The sequence below is a fragment of the Neofelis nebulosa genome, chromosome 2, assembly GCF_028018385.1.
Source record: "Neofelis nebulosa isolate mNeoNeb1 chromosome 2, mNeoNeb1.pri, whole genome shotgun sequence".
Taxonomy (NCBI): Eukaryota; Metazoa; Chordata; class Mammalia; order Carnivora; family Felidae; genus Neofelis; species Neofelis nebulosa.
In genome coordinates, this window is record NC_080783.1 from 200,796,612 (window position 1) to 200,821,239 (window position 24,628).

General features: G+C 43.5%; 1 protein-coding gene across 6 annotated transcripts in view; it reads right to left on the reverse strand.

Moving 5' to 3' along the window:
- Positions 1 to 17,259, reverse strand: part of GMEB1 (glucocorticoid modulatory element binding protein 1) — a 41,639-nt gene extending 24,380 nt beyond the window's left edge. The window contains exons 1-5 of one of the 6 annotated variants that reach the window (XM_058718373.1): positions 16,691 to 16,822; positions 15,248 to 15,360; positions 9,418 to 9,571; positions 1,392 to 1,504; positions 562 to 686 (exon numbers count right to left, since the gene is read on the reverse strand). In XM_058718373.1, the coding sequence (XP_058574356.1) occupies positions 562 to 686; positions 1,392 to 1,504; positions 9,418 to 9,545 (366 nt within the window). In that variant the 5' untranslated portion in view covers positions 9,546 to 9,571; positions 15,248 to 15,360; positions 16,691 to 16,822. Of the gene's footprint in view, positions 1 to 561; positions 687 to 1,391; positions 1,505 to 9,417; positions 9,572 to 15,247; positions 16,579 to 16,690; positions 16,823 to 17,145 lie in introns of those variants that run through there. The other 5 variants (XM_058718372.1, XM_058718371.1, XM_058718370.1 and 2 more) reach the window with 5 other exon arrangements.
- Positions 17,260 to 24,628: the final 7,369 nt, after the last annotated feature.

Consider the following 24,628-nt stretch of genomic DNA (forward strand, 5'->3'; position numbering starts at 1 on the left):
CAGAATAAGCAATTATTTCCACATTGTGCTCTCCTGAAAATTTATTTTTATCAGTGATAAATGTCAATAACCTCTACCATAATGCACCCTTGTGTAAGGCATTTTACACATATTATCTCATTTCATGTGCTAGCAACCTTATAATATGTGTGTGTGTTGTGCGTATGATTATTCGTATTTTAACATACGAGCCTCTGAAATATTAAATAATTTATTCAAGGTCACCTAGCTAGTCAGTCATAGAGATGGGACTTCATTCATTCATTCATTCAACAAATATTTATTGATAAATATACCAAACATCATTCTAGGTGCTGGAGATACACTGATAAACAAGACAAACGAGTTCTCAGCTCTTATAGATCTTGTATTCTGCATGGAACTTGAATCCAAGTCAATTTCCCTCCAAAGTCCTTAATTTTTTCTACCGTGACACCATGGGACTACAGCCACAAAACTGAAAACACTGATATGGTAGACGAGAGAAAGAGGTACTGAAACTATACTCTTTGAAAACAAGGGGCCCCAAAACAGGCCCCAGCAAGGAGAAAAGACAATTACCTTGACACATTTCACATTTATTCCTGGACATACAAACTTCTTCCAGAGGAGAATGGCTTTGCTCTCCCCACAAGTTATGGGGTAAGCAATTTCCATATCCTCATTTGCTTCTATAGTGCTTGCATCTGAAAACAGAAAAAAAAATATATCAATTATTTATTGAACACTTTTCCCCCAAAAGCTTAATTCAAAATCTCTAGTTTCCTGGTTCCTCTAAGGAGCTAACAGTTCACATTGGCTGGTATTGTTTAGGAATCTTCTGCAAGAAGTTTGGCATACCAGCTTTCTTACCAAGCTCACACTATGTGTCAGACACTGTCCTATGTGCTTCTACATGCTTAATCTTATTTAGTTCTTACAACAATCCTGTGAGGCAGTGATTGTTTCCTATGTAGGCATGTGGGACTTGGAAAGGTGAAGTGACCTTCCCAAGGACACACAGCTAAGAAGTGAGAAAACAGGAATTAAAATCTGGTTTGCCTAATTTCAAAGTTTGTTTTTTCAGTTTCTTTCCACTGATTGCCTTCCAATCAACACCTGATAAGTCCTCATCAGCAACTTCTCTAATGACAGGATCAACCTTGAGGCTCCAATTTCTTTGTGGAATTTTTGTAGATAAAAAAATGTTTTCAGCACCCTGGCAAATTGATGTTAAACAATCAACTGACAGCCCTAGCATCTTAGCGGTATCTCTAGATGCGCCATCAAATCGATGGCTGCGGCATTGGTGGGGCATACTGGGTATGGGAGGGGGGACATAAGGCATAAAAGGCAACAAATTTCAACCACGGAAGCTAGGGTCAAAGGCGAGAAAGTAACAAAAGACTTACCAATCCCTTCTTCAATTTTGTGAATCGTGTGAGTTTCTACTGCCACGACTGCCGTGTTGTTCTCGGACCCAGGTTCATAAATCCTGTTGTAAAAGTGTCCATCGATAAACAAACTACATAAATCATGAAAAAATTAATATTCACAGCATGGAGTTAAGAAATTTCTTATAATCTATCTCAAAAGGAATAAAATAAATACACTTTACAACACTATGTTAGTGCTTTGACTAGTTCCCCACTGTATTTACATTCCAAGCTGCCGAGGACAGCTTAGTAGCCACTACCATGCACAAGAATCAACAACTTTCCTCACCTCAAAGCCAAGTTCCTCTTGCTACTGTCCTTACATCAGACTTTTCCCTTCCTAAATTTAAACACTTCTGACATAAAATGTTGCTTCAATTATAAAACTAAGTCATATTATAGAATTATCCTAGCAAGATTAAAAAGTAATACTGTTGGACAGTTCAAGACAGGAAGAACCCATTGACCTACTCAAGTTGATGTCCTTTGTTGGAATCTAGACACTTCAGTCTTTTTTAGCACTTCTGCATTTTTCAAAGACTCATAACCAAACTATTGACATGAGCAGAGCCTAGTTAAAAACTATGCCCAAAGTAACTAGCATTAATTAGAGATACCACCTCAGGGAAAGTCTCTAAATGTCTCTACCTTCTAAGAAATGTGCTCAAATAACCTAATAAAATACACTGATGACCTCTGTTTAATTTTTATAATAAACTTAATGCATTAACTATTGCATCTTGTTTGAAAGCACTGCCTGAATAATACCCCTTGTATCAGTGATCACCCACCCCCATGGTGACACCTTTAGCACAGACCTCTCCTCTAAATTTCACACCAGGATATAATTAACTGCTAAATGAATAAATACATTTGGATGTACCACAAGACTTTGTGGAATTCATTATGTCTAAAATAACCAAGTTCTCTTTCCTCTCCCAAACCACTCTTCTATTCTCTATCTTTCTTAATGGCACCTCCTAGCATTCTATAGCCTAAGACAGAAGCCTGGGAATTTCATCAGATTTCTCCCTCCTCCTCCTCCTCACCTCCCACATACTCAGCCACCAAATCCTACCAGATGTATCTCCTTAACACCAGCCAGCTTCCCTGTCTCTTTTTCCACTTCTACTGCCTTAATTTAGGCTGCATCATCTCTAGTCTGAACTAGTCTCCTTGCATCCACCTGATCTTCTATATTCCTACCAGAGTGATCACAGAAATCCCTTCGGAAAACCCTTCAAGAACCCTCTACTTGCTATTACAATAAAGCCCCAAATCCTTAATAGGATATTTAAGTTGCTCTAAGATCTGGCCCCTGGTTTCAGCTCTCCCTAAACCTCACCTTATAATCCAAGCCCCACTCATACCAAATTATTTGTGGTTTTCAGAACTGTCATGTTCTTTTATACCTTCTATCTTTGTTCTTATTTCCTGCTTTCCCCAGAATATGCTTCCCCATCTATTTGTGTATTTGTGGGGTTTTAAAAAAGATTTTATTTATTTATTTATTATTTTAAATTTTATTTATTGTGAGAGATAAGGAGAGCACACATGAGTGGGGAAAGGGGTAGAGAAAATCCCAAGTAGGCTATATGCTGTCACCACAGAGCCGACACAGGGCTCGATCCTGTGAGTTGTGAGATCATGACTTGAGCCGAAATCAAGAGTCAGAAGCTCAACTGACTGAGCCACCTAGGTGCCCCAAGATTTTATTTTTAAGTAATCTCTACACCCAACATGGGGCTTGAACTTACAACCCTAAGATCAAGAATTGCATGTTCTACTCACTGAGCCTGCAAGGTGCCCATCTATTTGCTTTGTAGTCAGTAGCCTCTATGATGCTTTTCCTTCCATATCAGTCCCTCCAGTATAATCACCTACTTCCTTCTTTTGACCCAACTGTACTTTACTCCTTTGTTACAACACATATAACACTTCATATTATATGTTTGTTTACCTGTCTGCCTTCCCTTGGGCATGGTCTAAAAGGTCCCTGAGAGCAGAGATTATGTCTTATTTACTTATTCAATTTTGTATGTCTACTGTGTCAAATACTAACTGGAACACGACAAAGCACCCAATAAGTGGTTGGTTGGTGAATGAGGATTATGATAAACATGAATAATCACTGCTTCAAATAAGTTCAGTAAACACACTCTAAATTGACCAATATGTGCAAAAATCCTTTTTTTTTTTCCTTAGGGTGAAATTCTTGGGGTGCCTGAGTAGCTCAGTCAGTTAAGTGGCTGACTCTTGATTTCGGCTCAGGTCATGATTTCATGGTTCATGATTTGGACACCCACATCAGGCTCTGCACTGATGGCATGGAGCCTGCTTGGGATTGTCACTCTCTCCCTCTCTCTGCCTCTTCCCTGCCATGCTCTCTCTCTCTCCCTCAAAATAAATAAACTTAAAAAAAAAAAAAAAAGAAATTCTTATTTATACATAATTTCAACAACCAGTGAATTGCACTTGTAGTGGGAAGTAGGGGCACAGTCTATATTTTTATGAGTAAACAAGGTTTTATCGAGAAAAAATTTCTAGGGCACCTGAGTGGCTCGGTTGGTTAAATGTCTAACTCTTGATTTTGGCTCAGGTCATGATGTCACAGTGTGTGAGATTGAGCCCCACATCAGCCTTTGTGCTGACAGCATGGAGCCTGCTTGGGATTCTCTCTCTCTCTCTCTCTCTCTCTTTCTGTCCCTCCCCATCTTGCTCGCATGCATACACACTCTCTCTCTCAAAATAAACTTTAAAAAAAAAAGAAAAAGAAAAAATTTCCTAAAGCAACTCAGAATAGTAATGGATTTAGCTTAATTCTCTATATCTACTACAACTATAGTAAAAAATCATAAAATATGTTGAAATGTTAAGGGACTGTAAGATAGTGACATGCCTTGTGAATCACCAAAGGGAGGTAAAATTATGTTTACTAGAGATTTAAAATTAAGTCTGCATCATTGTATTCTAATTCTCTGAAAACCCACATATAGATAGTTAAGTTCTTTTTTTTTTTTTTTAATTTTTTAAATGTTTATTTATTTTTGAGAGACAGAGACAGAGCACAGGCGGGGGAGGGGCAGAGAGAGAGAGAGAGGGAGACACAGAATCCAAAGCAGGCTCCAGGCTCCGAGCTGTAAGCACAGAGCACAATTCGGAACTCGAATCCACAAACTGTGAAATCATGACCTGTGCCAAAGTCAGATGCTTAACCAATTGAGCCATGCAGGCGCCCCTATAGTTAAGTTCTTTTTATCCAGAATGTTAAGGGAAGAAATTCTGATTAACTGAACGTTAGATTAAGATTATTACATAAACTAAGTGGTACCTTACTGATTTGAAAGAGCTTATAATATAGGCTTTAAACTTTCTGCTAGAGAGGGAGAGAGGGATCTGAGCATGAAAGGGAAAGTAGGGCCAATACTCTTCAAACTGAACTATTCCAATACATTTGGATTGAATGTTCTCTACAGGAGAAAAAAAAAAGCTAGTCAGGACGCTCAGTAAATTTATGTAGTACACTAAAATCACCAGTCCCTGGTGATGTTAAAAACTATTATAAATCCATACAAAACAGATGAACATAAGGGAAGGGAAGCAAAAATAATATAAAAACAGGGAGGGGGACAAAACATAAAAGAGTCTTAAATATGGAGAATAAACTGAGGGTTACTGGAGGGGTTGTGGGAGGGGGGATGGGCTAAATGGGTAAGGGGCACTAAGGACTCTACTCCTGAAATCATTGTTGCACTATATGCTAACTTGGATGTAAATTAAAAAATTAAATTAAAAAAAAAAAAAACTATTATGAATCCAAAATGAATTGGACAGCCAAGAACAATGAAGGAATCATAGTACCTTCACTCCCCTTGATAACTTTTTTTTTAAACTAAGCTCTATGCCCAACGTGGGGCTTGAACTCACAACCCTGAGACCAAGAACTATGTGCTCTACCAGCTGTGCCAGCCAGGTACCCCCTGCTCCCACAACTTTTTGAGTGTAAGAAATTATATTTGAAAAAGTTAATAGCCATTTTATTTTTTTTTTTTTTTTTTTTTTTTTTTTTTTTTTTTTATTTATTTTTGGGACAGAGAGAGACAGAGCATGAACGGGGGAGGGGCAGAGAGAGAGGGAGACACAGAATCGGAAACAGGCTCCAGGCTCCGAGCCATCGGCCCAGAGCCTGACACGGGGCTCGAACTCACGGACCGCGAGATCGTGACCTGGCTGAAGTCGGACGCTTAACCGACTGCGCCACCCAGGCGCCCCTTCTTTCAATGTTTTTTTTTTTTTTTTTTTTTTTTTTTTTTTTTTTTTGCCATTTTATTTTTTTTAGAGAAAGCACATGCTGAACAAATCTTCTATGCTGAAAATCTCCTAGGATTAAAAGCCTTCTAGATACCTTAGTATCTATATTAAAAAAATAATAATAGAGTTAAATGTGGACATATTTTAAAGCCAATCTAGTGTTATTATGAAAGTGTCATAAAAAAAAAGTGTCATCTTATTCAGTATGTCAGATTCTATGTATTTATATCAAGAGAACATTACCAGACACTCTACTTTTGCTTGATAATGTATTCCTGGAAACATGTATATAATGCATACTTGAAAAAGTATAAAATATCATATATGTAAAAGTTAAAAAAGACATACAAGAGGAGTTCCATATACTGAAATCTAAAAATATTTATAGAGGGGTGCCTGGGTGGCTCAGTCAATTAGGTAACCAACTTTGGCTCAGGTCATGATCTTGCAGTTCGAAAGTTCGAGCCCTGTATTGGGCTCTGTGCTGACAGCTCAGAGCTCAGAGCCTGTCTGAGATTCTGTGTCTCCCTCTCTCTCTACCCTTCCCCAGCTTGCGCTCTGCCTCTCTCTCTCAAAAATAAACAGTAAAAAACATTTATAGAAAATCTCTATTTTTTGCCTTTTGAATATCTTTTCCAATTTATTCCCAGCAATTCATACATGTTCTTTGATCGTTTCTTTCCCTCATGGTTGAATCTGTAGCCAATCAGGTTACGTGTGACTGAGGCTAAAGACCTCATGATCTCTATCTTTGTCTCAACAGTATTAAATTGATGAGGCTTATACCTTTTTTTTGGGTGGGGAGTATAGTTGACATATAGTATTACACTAGTTTCACTGTGTACAACAAAATGGATTCGACAAATTTATACATTATGCTGCCTGCGACAAATGTACCTACCATCTGTCCGTATACATCCCTGTTACAATTATCACTGACTATATTCCTTAATGCGGTCCCTTTTATAATGTTCATTCCCTAGTGGAAACCTCTATTTCACACCTGCACTTCTTATCACTAGTATCAACATTTCTGTTCTCTGCTAAAATGCAACAAAATATCCAAATAATTAAAAAACACAGGGCCCCTGGCTGACTCAATCAGTAGAACCTAGGACTCTCAATCTTGGGGTTGTGAGTTCAAGCCCCACATTGGGCTCAGAGATTACTTAAAAATAAATTAATTTTAAAAAATATAACTAGAGAAATCAATTAAACATTGATTGGCAGGCATCTCAAAATGCAGAACCTGAAAATGTAGCACTAGCTTATATGGTAAATTCAGTGTAAACAGTAGGTTGGAGGGGGGGGGGCGCCTGGGTGGCTCAGTTGGTTGAGTATCCGACCAACTTCAGCTCAGTTCATGATCTTGCAGCTTCTGAGTTCGAGCCCCGCGTCAGGCTCTGTGTTGACAGCTCGGAGCCTGGAGCCTGCTTCAGATTCTGTGCCTCCCTCTCTCTCTGCCCCAACCCACTCGCATTCTGTCTCTGTCTGTCTCAAAAAAAAATAAACATTTTTAAAAACTTAAAACAAAACAAAACAAAAAAAACCAGTAGGTTGGGGAGTCCATATGTAGTACAAAGATGTCTAATCAGGCAATGAGAATTTTCCCGAAAAGACAATGCCATTTGGAAAATTAAAAAAGACATATACACACACAAAATAAGTGGAACTAATCTTCAAAATAATTAAGTCTCTAAGTAGTTGAGAAGCGTTTTCTGTCTCCAGAAGGGATAGGAAAGCGACAACTAGAGCACTTTAGAAAAGATAGAAGAAACAATGATTCCAGGAGAAAATAAAGCTGCCATGCACAAAAGAATCTTCCTCATGTTACCCTTCCTCAAAGGGTAACAACTACAAGTATGTGTATGTAACAAATGAAATCCCAAACAAGTGATTTTGAATAAGTATGCATAATCTTTTGGTGCCACTTAATTGATCAAAATTTTTAATCACTTTATCCATTATATGTCAATACTTATTATTATTATTTAAAGATTTTATTTTTTTAAGTAAGCTCTACTCCCAAAGTGGGGCTTGGACTCACAACCCTGACATAAAGAGTCACATGCTCCACTTACTAAGCCAGCCAGGTGCCCCTGTCAGTAATTATTTATATCAACTTTCCCTTACAGATCTTAGAATATTTCCTTCAATATTCAGAAATGTCAGCAAACTATGGATATATATATATATATATACATATATACATATATATATATACATATATATGTATATATATATATTTACATGTTTATTTTTGAAAGAGAGAGAGAGAGAGAGGGAAAGAGAGAGAGTGCATGCTAGTGGGGGAGGGGCAGAGAGAGAGAGGGAAACAGAGGATCCAAAGCAGGCTGTTTGCTGACAGCAGAAAGCCCAATGCAGGACTAGAACTCATGAACCTCAAGACTATGACCTGAGCCTAAGCCAGATGCTTAACTGACTGGGTCACCCAGGCACCTGATGAAATTTCTTACACTAAAAAGTTTTTTTTTTTTTTTTTTTTTTAATGTTTATTTTATTATTTTTGAGACAGAGAGAGACAGAGCATGAACGGGGGAGGGGCAGAGAGAGAGGGAGACACAGAATCGGAAGCAGGCTCCAGGCTCTGGGCCATCAGCCCAGAGCCCGACGCGGGGCTCGAACTCACGGACCGTGAGATCGTGACCTGAGCCGAAGTCGGACGCTTAACCGACCGAGCCACCCGGGCGCCCCACACTAAAAAGTTTTTTATGTTACCAAGAGAGAGGTTAACTATCTTTCTCCAGAAGTGTTTAAGACAAGGTACATTACTTAGTAGATTGGGATTGGATTATGTGTTTGCCCAAGAACATTTCTTTTTCTTTTTGTAAGTAATCTCTACACCCAACATTGGGCTTGAACTCAAGACCCTGAGATCAAGAGTGGCACACGCCACTGGCTGAGCTGGCTAGGCACCCCAAGAACATTTCTAATCCTATGAAGAATGTTTTATACATTCCTCAAGATAAAATAACTCTCTCTCCCTTCTCTCTGTAGATCTAATTCTTATTTAACCTTCAAGACCATTTAAAAATCTTATCTCTTCTTTCAAATTCATAGTGATCCTCTGAATTCAAGCTACTTTCTAACCATGACACTCAGCACTTCTTAGATTTTGCCATGTAAGTGACCTCTTTATTTACATATATGTATTTTTGGTTTGTACAACTAGACTGCAAGCTCCATGATGGTGGGAACCATGTGCTATATTTCTTCCAACACTTTGTAATATATTGTATAATAGTAGGTGGTCGATAAGTATTATTTGATTAACTAAGCTTGATTAATTTGTCCATCCTTTAGGGTCCAGATCCCTTCTGGTAGGAAAAGTTTTGCAGTTGCCTTGCCTAATCTCCTCTGACTCTAACTACACTGTCTTTCGGTAAACATGTATCAAGTCCCTATGCTAAACTGTGTGGATAAATAAGAAGAGGGAGCTGTGTAACTTACCCTCAAAGAGCTTACAGTGGAGAGGAGGGAGAGAGACAAAGACACAGTTTACTGTTGTAATAAGTATTAAAATAACAAATAGACCACACGATACATTATAAATACGTTCTGAAAGATTGATGCTAAATGTTCCATTGTGCTAAGCAACCATAAAGTTAAAATTTCCCCACTCTTTAAACCTCCCAAAATTCTCAGACTACCCAAATCTTTGGTTACTTACCCTTGCTGCACAGGCTGTAACTGCAAGATCACTTGGGTTTTAGTGTCTTCAGGGTTCTCCCCTTCATTTCCTTCAGTGGGAACCACAACCACATCCCCCACTGGAACACTTACTTCTGCATTAGCCATCTTTCACATGAAGTCAGATAGCTGGGCTGTTGTCAGAAACAAGAAGCATCAGTGACTGTCTGGTTTTGAAAAGATAGCAACCCTAGGAAAGGAACATCAGGATAATTAAGACTACCCATTCTAAGATCACGGTCCTCTGAAAAGGATGGGAACTGTGAGAAGGGGCTGACAGGCTCTGATCTTTCCAGACATACTTTCATACTCACTTACTGATTTAGGTTTTCTTAGTATATGTGATTCACCCAGTGCTGTGCTGGAGCCTGCTCCTGAGAACCAATTGTGCACATCTCTTCCCAAATCTGAGTTTAGTGACAGCAAGTTGGTAGCTTGAAATCAGTGATGCTGGGAGTACATACACCACAGAAATTGGCAAGCACTACAAATCAGGGTTTGTTTTTTTTTTTCTGGAGAATTGATTTATAGCACACCACTAGTTCCAACCCCATCAGTAAACTCCTAGAAAGTAAGAATCACCTTTTCTTTGCAACCAGCCATTATGCTTCACCAAGCACTCTGTACTTTGTGAGCACTTCATAAGTATCTGCTAACTGAAACTGTACAGGAAGAAAAATGATTTGCATTGTGTGGTTGTTTAATAAATACTGAATCCAACTGTATGACCTCTAGAAGTTTCTTACTACCTCTTTGCCTCAGACTGAATGACGAGATGATCTTGCCTGACATCTCCCTTGCAGACTTGTTGGGGAAACCAGTGTCCAACACCATGTGCTCCTCAACTCTAACATAACTCAAAGCATCATCCCAATTTTTTTTAAGTTTATTTATTTTTGAGATAGAGAAAGTAGGGGAGGGGCAGAGAGGAAGAGAGAAAGAATCTTAAACAGGCTCCTCAATGTCAGCACGATGTGGAGCTCAATCTCACAAACTGTGAGATCATGACCTGTGCAGACCATGACCTGAGCCAAAAATCAAGGGACAGCCGCTTAACCGACCGAGCCACCCAGGCGTCCCAGCATCATCCCAATTTTAATGAAAACTCAGAGGGCCCCAGAATATTCTGCAGTAGTTAGTCCTCACAGTTGTAAAGAAGAGAGTCACTAAAAAGAGTACAGGTAAGAGCACTGTGTTTACTTTCACGTGTAGGGACACAGTGGACACACATTTGAATATGTGACTGATAATCAGACAACTGAATCCACATCGTGGCTCATATTTGCCTATAATATGCATACTTAAGCACAGCAAGCAAAGTCTCCCTCATTTGGCCCCAAAATATTCTTCCCGTTTTATCTGCAACTGTAATTCCCTGAGAATCTGAAGTGCCAGCCAACCCAGCCTCTGCTCGTGCTCTGAACAGACAACGTGTACCTTCAGGATTTTAGACCTTTGTTATTCCTTAAGCCCAAACTCTCTTCTCCCTCATCTCAGTCTCCCTTCAAGGCCCAGTTCAAAGCCCGCTCCTCCACAGAGGCCCTGCCAAGCCATTTTCTTTTCTACAGTCCCCCAACACTTCACATGTAGCTTTCCTCTAGTGGTTATCACACTGTGCTCTGTATTGTCATTAATTGAACAGACGTCTATCTCCATAACTGCACTATACTCTCTATGAGGGCTGGTGCTGCTTCTCTAAACAGCTGGTCTCCACAGCCCTGATCATCATGGCACTGACATGTTGGTTCCATCAATTTTTGTTTGTATATAATCTAGTTAAAACTGCTCGTAGCAGACTTATGCTTCTGCCTTTTGTGATTCTCACATTCAAAAAATTCCTGAATTCTCTACCACCTGTACCCAAAAGCCTCTTATAATTTATCTTGTAAGCACCTTAAACTGAACTCACGTTCTCTCACAAACCTGCTCTTGTTTCCCTCCTCAGTAAATGGCACTATCCTCCACCCATTTTCTCAAGCCAGAAACTAAGGAGTTATTTTTCATTCTTCTCTTTATAAAATCTAATCAACTACCAAATCCTATCCATTCTATCATCTATATTTCTCTTTTAACCATCCCCCATTCTCCATCTGTGCTGCCACCATATTCTGAGCCACACACTACCACTTGAATTTTTGCAGCTGCTTCGCATCACTATCCTTATCTCTGATCTTGCTCTCCACTCTATGATCTACAGAGCAGACAAAGTGATCTTACTAAAGGCCACAAGCCATTTCCCCATTTCAGAATCCTTCAGAGGATTCCCTTTGCTATTAAAGTGCAAGCATCTTAACAGTGCTTATAGAATCCTCCAAATCTGTCCCATCTACGCTGCTAACCTCATTTCTCATAGTTCTTCCTCTCACATTGTGGTCTCCGGTCATTGAATTTTTTTTTTTTTAATGTTTATTTGTTTTTGAGAGAGAGAGACAGAGTGCAAGTGGGGGAGAGGAAGACACAGAATCCAAAGCAGGCTCCAGGCTCTGAGCTGTTTGCTAGCACAGAGCCCGACGCAGGGCTCGAACCCATGAACTGCAAGATCATGACCTGAGCCGAAGTTGAACACTCAACTGACTGAGCAGATGCCCCCCCCACACACTTTTTTTTTTCAATTTCTCAAACATGCCATATTTCCTCACCTGAGCCTTCACGCTTGTTTCCTCTACCTAGAATTCTCTTTCCCTTCCTTTTTGGCTAGTCACTGCTAAACTTTTATAACTTATTTAAAACATTACTTCCTGGGGCACCCGGCTGGCTCAGTTGCTAGAGCAAGAGACTCCGGATGTCAGAATCGTGAGTTCAAGCCCCACATTGAGTTTACTTTAAATAAATAAATAACTTCCTTAGGGAGGCCTGTGACTTCCTTGACTAGATGTGAGATTGTGTTCTTAGTGCCTACAGCACCCTTGTCATAACCATCATCCCACTTTGTCAACCTCTCCCCACCAGACTATATCCTGGGAGAGCAAGGATTGCCTTTGTTTTTCAACGGCTCCCCTACCCTTAGCTCAGTACCCATGACACAGGAGTACAATAACCAGTTTTCAAATATCAGACTACTATTTACAAAACTGTCTACTTTAGGGGCGCCTGGGTGGCGCAGTCGGTTAAGCGTCCGACTTCAGCCAGGTCACGATCTCGCGGTCCGTGAGTTCGAGCCCCGCGTCAGGCTCTGGGCTGATGGCTCGGAGCCTGGAGCCCATTTCCGATTCTGTGTCCCTCTCTCTCTGCCCCTCCCCCGTTCATGCTCTGTCTCTCTCTGTCCCAAAAATAAATAAAAAACGTTGGAAAAAAAAAATTAAAAAAAAAAAAACTGTCTACTTTGGATATGAAAAGGGAGAGTACCTGCTCTTCAGGAACTAAACAAGGGAAAGAGATGCATACTAGAGAAAAAAATTAATTGTAAGATATTACAGTACACTATCTGAACTTCTATAATTTAAAGGTTTAAAACTAGGGATAAAAAACAGAATCAATGAGGGGCGCCTGGGTGGCTCAGTTGGTTAGGCACCCCACTTCGGCTCAGGTCATGATCTTGCAGTTCGTGGGTTCGAGTCCCGCATCAGGTTCTGTGCTGACAGCTCAGAGCCTGGACCCTGTTTCAGATTCTGAATCTCCCTCTCTCTCTGCCTCTCCCCTACTCACACACTGTCTCTGTCTCAAAAATAAATAAACATAAAAAAACTGTTTTAAAACAAAATCAATGGACTGGTTCAGCTGGCTGCCAACAGTAGAATCAAAACAATTATGACCTTAGAGTCCAGAAAAAGACAAAAAGGGATACAATGAGGCATAACAAATGCTATCAAATCCTACAATAATTGAACCAATAGGTATCTTCAAATTTTGAACCATTAAAATGTAGCTTGGGAGTGCCTGGGTAGCTCAGTCAGTTGAACATCCGACTCTTAATTTTGACTCAGGTCATGATCCCAGGGTCTTGGGATCAAGCTTGGAGCTTGATCTGCAACAGCACAGAGCCTCCTTAAGATTCTCTGTCTCCCTCTGCTTCTCCCTCTAAATAAGTAAGTAAATAAATAAATAAATAAATAAAGCTTGAATTAAAATAATCACAGCTAACATTTGTTGGACATTTATTGTCAAGCACTATTCTGTTATTATTACATATTTAATGAATTTAAAAGATATAATACTTTAGCATGTAACAAACTTGTGAAATTATTATTCTAAAACAGTGTTTTAGGGGTGCCTGGGTGGCTCATTCAGTTGACCGTCCAACTTCAGCTCAGGTCATAGTCTCGCAGTTCGTGGGTTCAAGCCCCGCGTCGGGCTCTGTGCTAACAAACAGCTCAGAGACTGGAGCCTGTTTCGGATTCTGTGTCTCCCTCTCTCTCTCTCCCCCTCCCCTGCTCATGCTCTGCCTCTCTCTGTCTCTCAAAAATAAACAAATGTTAAAAAAAAAAAATTAAAACAGTGGTTTAAAATTTTTTAAGTAGCTTAAGTAAATAAATGGGTTAGAGGAGGAGAATTAGAAGGATGCTTCTAGTTTTAACCTTCTACCCTAAGGTTGACTCCTCTCTACAATACTCTGAATAAGTGGTTAACTAACTACTTGATTAATACTTTCCTCAATAGGAACTCATATTTTACTCCTTAGCTCTCCTACTCCTTAGAACCCAAGAGGAATGTTCTCTAACCTTCTGAGTTTATCCGAGAAGATAATTACAATCATCCACAATAGGTCTCTCAGTGTCAGTAAGAGACACAGGTCTGATCCAACATGGCAACTCTTACATTCTTTAGAGAAGCAAGTTTAGGTTGAATATATCTCATTACCCTAAATACCACATTCTTTTTTTTTTTTTTTTTTTAATTTTTTTTTTTTTTTCAACATTTTTTATTTTTATTTTTGGGACAGAGAGAGACAGAGCATGAACGGGGGAGGGGCAGAGAGAGAGGGAGACACAGAATCGGAAACAGGCTCCAGGCTCCGAGCCATCAGCCCAGAGCCTGACGCGGGGCTCGAACTCAGGGACCGCGAGATCGTGACCTGGCTGAAGTCGGACGCTTAACCGACTGCGCCACCCAGGCGCCCCTAAATACCACATTCTTAACAAGTAACCTGAAACCAGACTCTACAGACTACACTAGCTAACTGAAAGGTCATCTCTTTGAGGTGAGTATGAACTGAAAAGTGGCTCTTGTTTATAGCAACAAAAACTCCTGAGGCAAGATGACTGAGCTGCTCCTTTGGGTATTTCATGGAAGGGGCCTTAGAGTATTCACTGTGTAATCACACAACACTGTAATTCTAGGGGAACACACATAAAGGAAAGATGTCAAATCCACGTGAAAAGAATTATTTTGTAGTTCTTTTCAAAGACAAAAAAAGACACCTTGATCAAGAGTAAGCACATGAGCATTGACATAACTATTGGAAAACTAAACAAATGACATCTGACCTACTCGAGATTAAATTCATTTTTTGTGTTCTGAAAACAAAGGTTTCTTTCTTTTTTTTTTTTTAAAGTAATCTCTATACCCAACCCAGGGCTCAACCTCATGACCCCGAGACCAAGAGCTCCACGCTCCATCGACTAAGCCAGCCAGGCACCCCTGAAAACTAACGTTTAAAACGTGGCAAAATCATGAGTGTCACATGATTGCAGGGACATCGGAGTTGATAGTGGAAAAGGTAAAAGAAATAGATACCCTGAAACTTTCTAACCCCAGAATGTATTTATTCCATACTGTATTATAATTTTTGTAGATTGTGTACTCTATTAAGAAATTCCCAAGTTATAATAAATTAATCATCAATATAATCAATAAAATTAAAACTTTATTACTTGATGCCAAAACTCCTTGATTTTTTCCTTCTTTATTCCTTCTCACGCATTCGGTAGGTGATCCAGGGTGCTATCAAACGTAATAAAGCCGACAAGAAGGCTACACAGGACCACTGTGAGGGACAGAGCCAAAGCAAATGAAGTTTGGGACAGGTCACATATTGAAGACTACTATATACGTGTTTGGGGAAGCGATGGGACAAAGGGTTCTTTGAAGCGTCATCACACTAGACTCTAGGGGACTTCTGCCTAGGACAAGAGCAATTTAGGGCCCAAGCTAACCCAATGAAGTTGAGTACAAATTAGCTACTTAATATACGTTTGTTGAGGTAAATATGAATGGTTGACTCATGACTAATGAAAAAAGTCATCAAGTCAGTGTATACTAAGTATATATTAAATATCCATAATTGATAAAAGGCTTACGAATTAGGGAAGACAGTCCAAACATTTAATGAAAAGGTCCTCCAAAAGCACTTCGGTAACATTACCAGAGGCAAGGGAGAAGAATCCCTCTGGGAGTCTAGAACGATCTGATCCTCCCTTTCCCCAATCCCTAGGTTGAGGAAACCCAGTTCTTGGTTCTCCTAAATAGACACCAAACAAGGCCCTTTCTGTGTCTGTTAGGAAGTGCTTTTGGCATTTCTCTCATCTTAAGAGAATTCAGACCTCCTCCTGTTCCTTGGACGGTCAAGCCCTGCACCGCCCCCGCCCCCCCATCCCTACTAGGTCAAGGCTTGACACGCCTTAGTCTGGTCTGGTGGATCATCACTCTCCAGGACTCTCAGGTAAGATTCTGCTCTCACCGTTCCTGCCCCTCAATTAGGAGGCAGCTGGCCAATTCCCCTGTCATTTCTGAAAGTAGAAATGTCATTTCTTCCCCTCAATTATCTTCTCTCCGGTCCTCCAAAACACGGGTTTTCCCACCCCCTGACATCCCAGACTGTTCCGTTCTCTACCTATATACTTCAGAAGACCCTCAGTCTCTCATTCCCTCACAGGTTTGGACCCTTCCCCTTCCTACTTGAGGAGGCTGAGGCGTCTTCCTACCGCCCCCTCATCTCCGGAAAGGCAGGGGCCTGTTCACTTTCCCCTGGAGCTCTTCTTCCTCGTCCCCTGCTCACACTACCCATACTGTCACCACGCCTTCGGAACAGCACCTGCCTCTTTTCCCCTGGACTGAAAGGCCGAGGCCTCTAATGCGCCCCTCGGGTGAAACTCGGGCCTCCTTCCCTCCGCAGAACCCACTCTCCGCTCTTTCTCCCCCGCCAAGCTTCCAAGGGTCTCCTCCCGGGCGGGCGTGCATGCTTCCTTCACCTTTCGTACCCACCCCCTACTTCCCCCCACCTCCCCCACCCCACCCCCGGCCAAGCGCGACCCAGGCCCCTCCCAAGCTCTGTATCCAAGGGCCAGCTGCTCCCCGGGCCCCGCCTCTAGGGATACCCCGGGATCCCCGGACCCCTCGTCGGGGTCCTGGGCGTCCGGGCCTCTCAGTCCGGAGTCGCTCCGGCCCCTCTGGGCCCCTCAGCCTAGGACTTCCGGGGCCCTCGGTCCGGGGGCGCTGGGCCCCCCCAGCGCCCCGCTCGCCGGCGCCCGCCGCCCTCGGCCAGGGGCCGAGCCCGGGCGGCGCGGCCGGCCGCGCTGGGGGCGGCCCGGCTGCTCGGGCGGACCCAGCGGCAGCGTCCCCCCACCCCCCCGCGGCGCCGCGACGTCCGCTCGCTCCCCGGCGGCGGCGGCGGCACGCACAGGGCGTGGGGAGGCGCCCGCGGAGGCAGCAGCCCCCCGCCCCCTGCGCGCCCGCCCGCCCTCGCCGGCCGCCGCGCGGCCCCCGCGCCCGCCCCCCCGCCCCCACCCCACCCCGCGCCCGCGCCCGCGCGCCCACCCCTCCCCCTCCTCACCGTCTCCGTCGGGCGGGCGGGCGGCGAGCGGCCAGGGCGGGCGGGCGACGGAGCATGCGCAGAGGCCGCCACGGCCGCTACTGCCACCGCCGCCGCCAGGCCGAGCTTCAACACTTCCGGCCGCCGCCGCCGGCGAGCTGGCGCCTTAAAGGGGACGCGTCCTTATTGCGGGCCCCGCGGAGGATGAATCTCAGCCGGAGGAATTTGAATGAACCTTTACCTGAGAAGGGGTCTTTTGCTCTGGAGAGTCAGTATTGGGAAGGGCTCTGGGGACCCTAATAACTCTTCTTCCCCAACGTCAAGGTGAGGAAAAGGAGGTCTAAATTAAAGGTTCATCTCATCCGCAATCAGGGGCAAAGGCAGGTCTCTCGACTCCTCTGGAGGACTGCCCATTTCACCTCCCCAAATCCAGTTTTATTACAGACCTTCAGAAGTAATGCCCCACTATCAATTCGGAATCAAAGATCTGGTTGAGCATAGAGTCAGTAACTGGTCACGAGTCCTTGAGCAAGCTGCTTGCATTCTCTGACCCACGCATTTGCCAAGCCTTGCCTGGTAGTGAGGTTATGGATTCAAGTCTTAACTTCTTTAGGGGTATTATTAACAGCTCCAAACCTGCATTTCGCGTAAGGTATAAGGTTGTCGTGAGTGTTAAGAGGTGATACTTGAAAAGTGCTTAGGAAATTTCTAGGAGCCAGTAACAGTAATTAGCAAGTATTAAAACCTTTCTATATGGCCAAGCGTTGGGGAAGATGCTTTTGTCTCCTATAATATTCCCAGCGACCCTACTAAGTAGCTTCTTTTCACTCCCGTTTTACAGATAAAACAAAACAGGGGGGTAAGAGAATTAGTTAATTCCTCAAGGTCACATAACCTTAAATGGCATAGGCAGGGTCTCAATTCAGGCCCTTCCTTCTCCAGAGTCCATGGTTGTAACCGCTGAGATGGTTCCTCTTATTAGGAACAAATGAGGTGGTGGGTATGGGCACTTTTTTTTAAGGGGGTAGGAGAATTGATTCCCCATCTTGCCTCCTCCTGTCATGTCCCCTCCACCACCAGGAAGAGGTGACAGGAAGTCTTACAAGTTCTTGATTCAAGGACAGGTAAGAATGCCCAGGGGTCAACGATAGAACTGAATTTGGGGGCTCAGGGATGTTGACCAAGTCTCACCTCTCTCTTTTTTTAAAAAACGTTTATTTATTTATTTTGAGAGAGAGAGAGAAAGACAGAGAGCCTGAGTGGGGGAGGGGCAGAGAGGGAGAGAGAGACTCTGTCAGTGCAGAGCCCCACTCAGGGCTCAGTCTCACCAATGGTGAGATCATGACCTGAGCCAAATCAAGAGTCAGATGCTCAACCCACTAAGCCACCCAGGCGCCCCAAGTCTCACGTCTCTTAAGCCTTGGTTTACTCTTCTGTAAAATAGAGATGATTTTCCCACTGTGCCAACCTCTCAGGGCTGTTTCCAATATCAAAATAAGGAGACTTAGTGCCCACATTGGTATCTGTTCTTATGATCAAGGACTTACACATTATCAGATGATTTTGAATATAATGGGGTCTGGTCATGACTGGAGTCTGGACCTATGTGAACTATTCCATAGTGGGACCATCTATATCTTTTGATCATGCATTGAACACCCATTGAACACTCACTGAACTATCCTTACCTTCCAGAAGCTCTTGTTCACCTTCTTCAGAGACAGAATTGTAAACATACAAGACAGTACAGTGTGTTAGATGTTATCCTAGAGATACAAACTAGGCACTGAAAAAGTTCAAAGAGCTCTCCCTGGAAAATTCCTGAACAGCTTTAGAGAGGAGGGGGTATTTGAGCCTGGCCTCAGGAATGACTAGTCCATCAAAGGGAAAGTGAGGAAGAGCATTCCAAAAAGTACAGCAGGTGCAAAGACAAGAAATGATGGGAGCTGGGCTGAAGAGGGAGGCTAGAACCAGATGGTTGTCATAAGGAGTACGAAGCCAGCCTGCAGGTATTCGGGACCCAAAGAAGGCTTATGTTCTCTCCGACTGCACTGCTAACACCCAACCCAGCCCACAGGGCTTGACCAGGCCACTGCAGTCTCAGCCACACTGTCCACCTCAACCCCAGATACACTCCACCCTATGCACCTAGAGGGAGTAATCTTTTGAAGAGACAGTCAAATGTGACTTCCTTGCCAAAAACTCTTTAATAGCCTCCCATTCCACTTAGAATAACACCAAGTCCCCTAACCAGGGCCCCCAGGCATGATCTTCCTGCCCTCCTCCTTCCACCCCTCACTGTGCCCCAGACCAGACATCCTGGGCTCCTTTGTGTGCTGGGAACTCTCTCAGGGCCCTATCACTAGCTCTTCCCTCTACCTGGAAAGTGCCTCTTTCAGGTCTCCAGAGCTCATTCTCATCCTTCATTCCTCACAGGCCAACCTGAAGTTGTGTCCCAGCCACATTCTTCTCTATCATCGCTGCCCCCAGTTCCATCAGGACAACTGTCATGTTGATCTGGGGGGACTATTCCAGGGCAAAGACCACCTCTGAGAGAACTCCCCTCCCCATGCCCTACTTTCTCTCAATCCCCCTGCTTACTTTTGTAGCAGTCCCATAATTTGAAATCCCCTAGAGGGGTGCCTGGCTGGCTCATTCAGCAGAGCACGTGACTCTTGATCTTGGGGTTGTAAGTTTGAGCCCCATGTTGGGTATGGAGATTACTTAAAAAAAATAAAATCTTTTGTGGTTTTAGGCACTTTGGTGGCTTGTGATTTTAGGCACTTTGAGGCACTTTGGTGGCTCAGTCGGTTGTGTCCAACTCTTGATTTCAGCTCAGGTCATGATCTTGCGGTTGTGGGATCAAGTCCCATGCAGGGCTCAAGCTGGGCATGGAGACTGCTTGGGATTCTCCCTCACCGTCTCCCTCCACTTCTCCCTCTGCTTGCGCTCTCTCTCTCCGAAAAATAAATAAATAACAAAATAAATAAAATCTTTAAAGAAGAAAGAAAGAAATCCCCTAGATTATTTACCTATTTTGGGTCAATCTGTATAATTTACCCCCCTCATAGTATTTGGAACAGAGTTTGTGCATAGCAAGTGTTTGTTGACTGACTGAAGGAATGAATAATCAGAAAAATTATAAGGTATGGACTGGGGAGGAGAAAGATCAGGAAATGGAAGCTATCTCAGGGAGACTACTATGATCCAGGCAGGAAGGAGGGGGCCTCCTGCAGGGCAGACGAAAACATACCAGCAGGGAGCTGATGGGTTCCAGACACAGTTTCAAATTGGAACCAACAGGTATTAGTGACCAACTAGACATGGGGAGAATGAGGGAAAGAATGAGACAATGATGACTTCCAGGGAAGGAACAAAGCAGGAAGAGTTGGTTGGGGTTGAGGGAGAGTAGAAATGATGAGTCGGTTTGGACTTGTTCAGTGTGAGTTGTTTGAGGAACATCCAAATGAAGGTGTTCAGAAGGAATTTGGATTGACTTACCCGAGGCAAGAGGCGAGGGCTGGGATATAGGAGCTGCCATGTAAATGGGATCATACAGGCCAAGAGTGGATGAGGCCACCCAAGAAGAGTGTGCAGAGAGGTAGGGGGCTAGATGTCCAAACCTAGGGAACATTAAGCTGAAAGGAATCTGCAGGGACCAACCAGAAGTGGTCAGAAAATTAGGTCCGTGGACAAAGGGGAGAAAGGAAGCCCAGATGGCAGGCAGGGAGCTTACAGAAAGGGGACAGCACCAATCATGTCTGATACTGCACAAAGCTCTGGCAAAGAAAAAGGAAAAGCCCCTGGATTTGGCAATTAAGAGTTCATTGCTGATCCTTCCCGGGTGGAGTCACCTCCAGAGTTAAGGAGGAGGCCAGATTGTAGTGGATCAAGTAGTCAATGGGAGAAATGAAAGAACCAGCCAGTGGAGACCATTCTTTAAAATTTTTCGATAGAGGGGGTGCCTAGCTGGCTCAGTTGGTAAGAGTGTGTGACTCTTGATCTTGGAATTGTGAGTTCAAGCCCCACATTGGATGTAGAGATTACTTTTAAAAAGATTTAAATTTAAAATCTTTTAAAAATAAGTAAAATTTAAGAAAATTAAAAATTTTTGATAGGAACTAAGACATAAGGCAATTAGAAGATTAAGAGGAAAGAAAGGGTGCCTGGGTGGCTTAGTTGGTTAAGTGTCCAACTCTTGGTTTCAGCCATGGTTCGTGAGTTTAAGTGCTGTGTTGGGCTCTGTGCTGACAGTGTGGATGGAGCCTGCTTGGGATTCTGTCTCTCCTTCTCTCTCTCTGCCCCACCCACACTCATGCTGTCTCTCTCTCTCTCAAAATAAATAAATAATTTTTTTTAAGAGGAAAGAAAGTCATGTGAAGGCTTTCCTTTTTTATTTTTTCACTTAGTTGTTTTTCCTATGAATTACACATTCACTATACAAAATTGTAACGTACATAAGAGGATGGAGAAGCAGAGAAAAAAGTGTTTCTTTAGCATCTAGCATATTTCCTTTCAATCTTTTTCTATGTATTTTTTTTTTCTTTACCTGGATGAATTATCTTCAATGTACAGTTCCGTGTTGTGCTTTTGTCTCCCACTAAACATTATTTCCTAAACATTGATGGTGGTTTTTCTTCTCCTTCTTCTTATTCTTTAATATGAGACACTTGAATGGCCACTCAGCTCTGCCCTCCCCTCTAGCATCCTTGGGGGGGTGTCTCTGATTTTTCAGCAGACAATTTTGTTGGGGGGATAATTCTGTTAATTTGGGGGGGAATAAAAAAGGCTGAACAATAGAAGGGACAAAAATAAAAATAATTTGGCAGGGGGAGGGTCAGCTAACAGGGTTAGGAGAGGGATGTTCAAGGTATCCAGGCCCGGGTGGGGAGACCATGAGTGTGAGCTGGACATAGGCCTGCGGTGTTTGCACTCATTTTGGAAATAGCAGGGCAACTGAGGAGTGCTGATGTCCAGGCCTGCCAAGGGCTTGCTAGCTGCCACACACTGCTCTAAGCACTTAAGGTCTATACAACCTCCCAGGTCCTTTTATTAACCCAGTTTAACATGAGAGGTTAAGAACTTGCCCACATTTATACATCTATTTAATGGCTTGGTTGGATTTGAACATAGGCAATTGTGCTGCAGAGCCCATGCTCTTAATTATCTCTCTACTGTAGAGCTCCTATTCTTGGCTGCATGTAGAATCACTTGTGGAGATTTTATAAAATACCCGTACCAGGGCCCCACCCCACATGAATTCAGATGAGATCTCCGAGGATAGAGCCCAGATATGAATATTTTTTATTTAAAAAATGTTTTTTGAGTTTATTATTTTTGAGAGAAAGAGCACGAGCTGGGGAGGGGCAGAGAGGGAGAGGGAGGCACAGAATCCCAAGCAGGCTCCAGGCTCCGAGCCGTCGTCACAGAGCCCAACGTGGGGCTTGAACCCATGAACCGTGAAGTCATGACCTGAGCCAAAGTCGGACAGACGCTCAACCTACTGAGCCACCCAGGTGCCCCAAATATTTTTTTAAATGTCCCTAGAAGACTCTAATGGCCATCCAGGTGTAAGAACCAATCTAATCCTTGCTGAGTGCCATGCCATTTTAAACACTTTGTATTAACTTGTTTAATTCCCAGAAGGTAGGTAAGAGTAGTGTCCCCATCTTACAAATAGGACAACTAAGGTTGCATAGTTGGTAAGTGGTAGAGCCAGAATCTGGACTTTTGTTTTTCTTTAATGTTTATTTATTTATTTTCTTTTTTTTTTTAATGTTTATTTATTTTTGAGACAGAGAGAGACAGAGCATGAATGGGGGAGGGGCAGAGAGAGAGGGAGACACAGAATCGGAAGCAGGCTCCAGGCTCTGAGCCGTCAGCCCAGAGCCTGACGCGGGGCTTGAACTCACAGACCGTGAGATCATGACCTGAGCTGAAGTCGGACGCTCAACCGACTGAGCCACCCAGGCGCCCCTATTTATTTATTTTCAAGAGAGAGCTGGGGGAGGACAGAGAGAGAGAGAGAGAATCCTAAGCAGACTCCACGCTGTCAGCACAGAGCCCAGCATGGGTCTGGAACCCACCAACTGCAAGATCATATCTGAGCTGAAATCAAAAGTCAGACGCTTAATGGACTGAGCCACTCAGCATCTCCAGAATCTGGACTTTTTACCTCAGCCTATGCTATGACCCAGCCATTCTGATTTCCTGAGACTAGTTGCTCATCAGATTGAAAGGAGCAAACACTGCTTGAGCCCCTTCTCTGTGTCTGCCAATGTGCTAGGAGCTTTCCCAGAGATGAAATTCTAGGTAGCGAGTGTTAGCCCCATGTTTCAGAAGAGGCAAGACAGGCTCAGTGAAATTAGTTGGCATTGCGAGGCTGAGACACAGGAAAGCTGCCACTTCCAGTGAATCCATCCAAAGTCCAGGCTGTGTGCCAGGACAACTTTTTCCCCTTCTCTGGTGTCACCTCCTACCCATACCAGAGGTTGAAATCAGTGCCACCAGGACCAGACGTTGAGCAGGCAAGCTGGGGGTGGACCAGCTGGAGAGTTTGTGCCCGATCTGGAGGGGCAGCAGCTCCTCTACCAGTCTGCCGTGGAACCAGAATGTGGACCCAGTGTGGCTTGCCCAATTTGGAAGAGGAGGTAGAAATCCTAAGTTTTATTTGATGTCTCTGGATATGTAAGTGTCAATAACCAATTTCAAAAAAAATGAAAACAAAACCAAATGTCAGACCTCTTCTGGGCTCTACATTGTCCATCTGTAAAGAGGTGTGGCCTGTGGGTCCCAGGTAGCAGTGTCTGGTCTCGCCTCCCAGGCATCCGCTTCCAGCCTGGAACAGTGCCTCCAACTGCCTGACTGCAAAGTCAGCATGTCCACCCTGACTCATTTCTACCCTATCTCACCTTAGATCCTCCCTTCCCCCACCTCTTACCTCCTCCACCTCAGAGAATGATACTTCCATCACTCAGTCGCCTCCCAGAGACCCCTCTGATACCGCCTCCTCTCTGAACCCCACCTGGTCCACACCACCATCATCACCTGCCTCTGCTGCCTTACAGCCAGAACCTCCTGATTGGTCTCCCCACTTCCTGCCATGCTGCCTCCCAGCCTTCACTGTTTACTACTCCAATGGCCTCTCTTCCCCTTAGAATTAACCTTGAACTCCTCATCATGGTCTACAAGACCATTCATGAACTGGCTCTGGGATCTCCGCTTGACTCCTTTTCTCTCTGTCACCCTGCTCCAGCTTCATTGGCCTTCCTCAAGTGCCTCTGACACACGGGTTTCATAACCTTTGCCCGTGCTGTTTCCCCACAGAATCCTAGAATGCTCTTCTCCCACATCTTCAGCTGGCTCCTTTCTGTGCTCCAGGTCTCATCTCCGCTGAGCCAGGCCTGCCCTGTCCTCACTGTCTCCAGTTGTGTCTGCTCCCCAGTCACTCTCACGTCCCCTTTATAGCCCTTACTGACACCAGGCACATCTTCCTTGTCTGTAT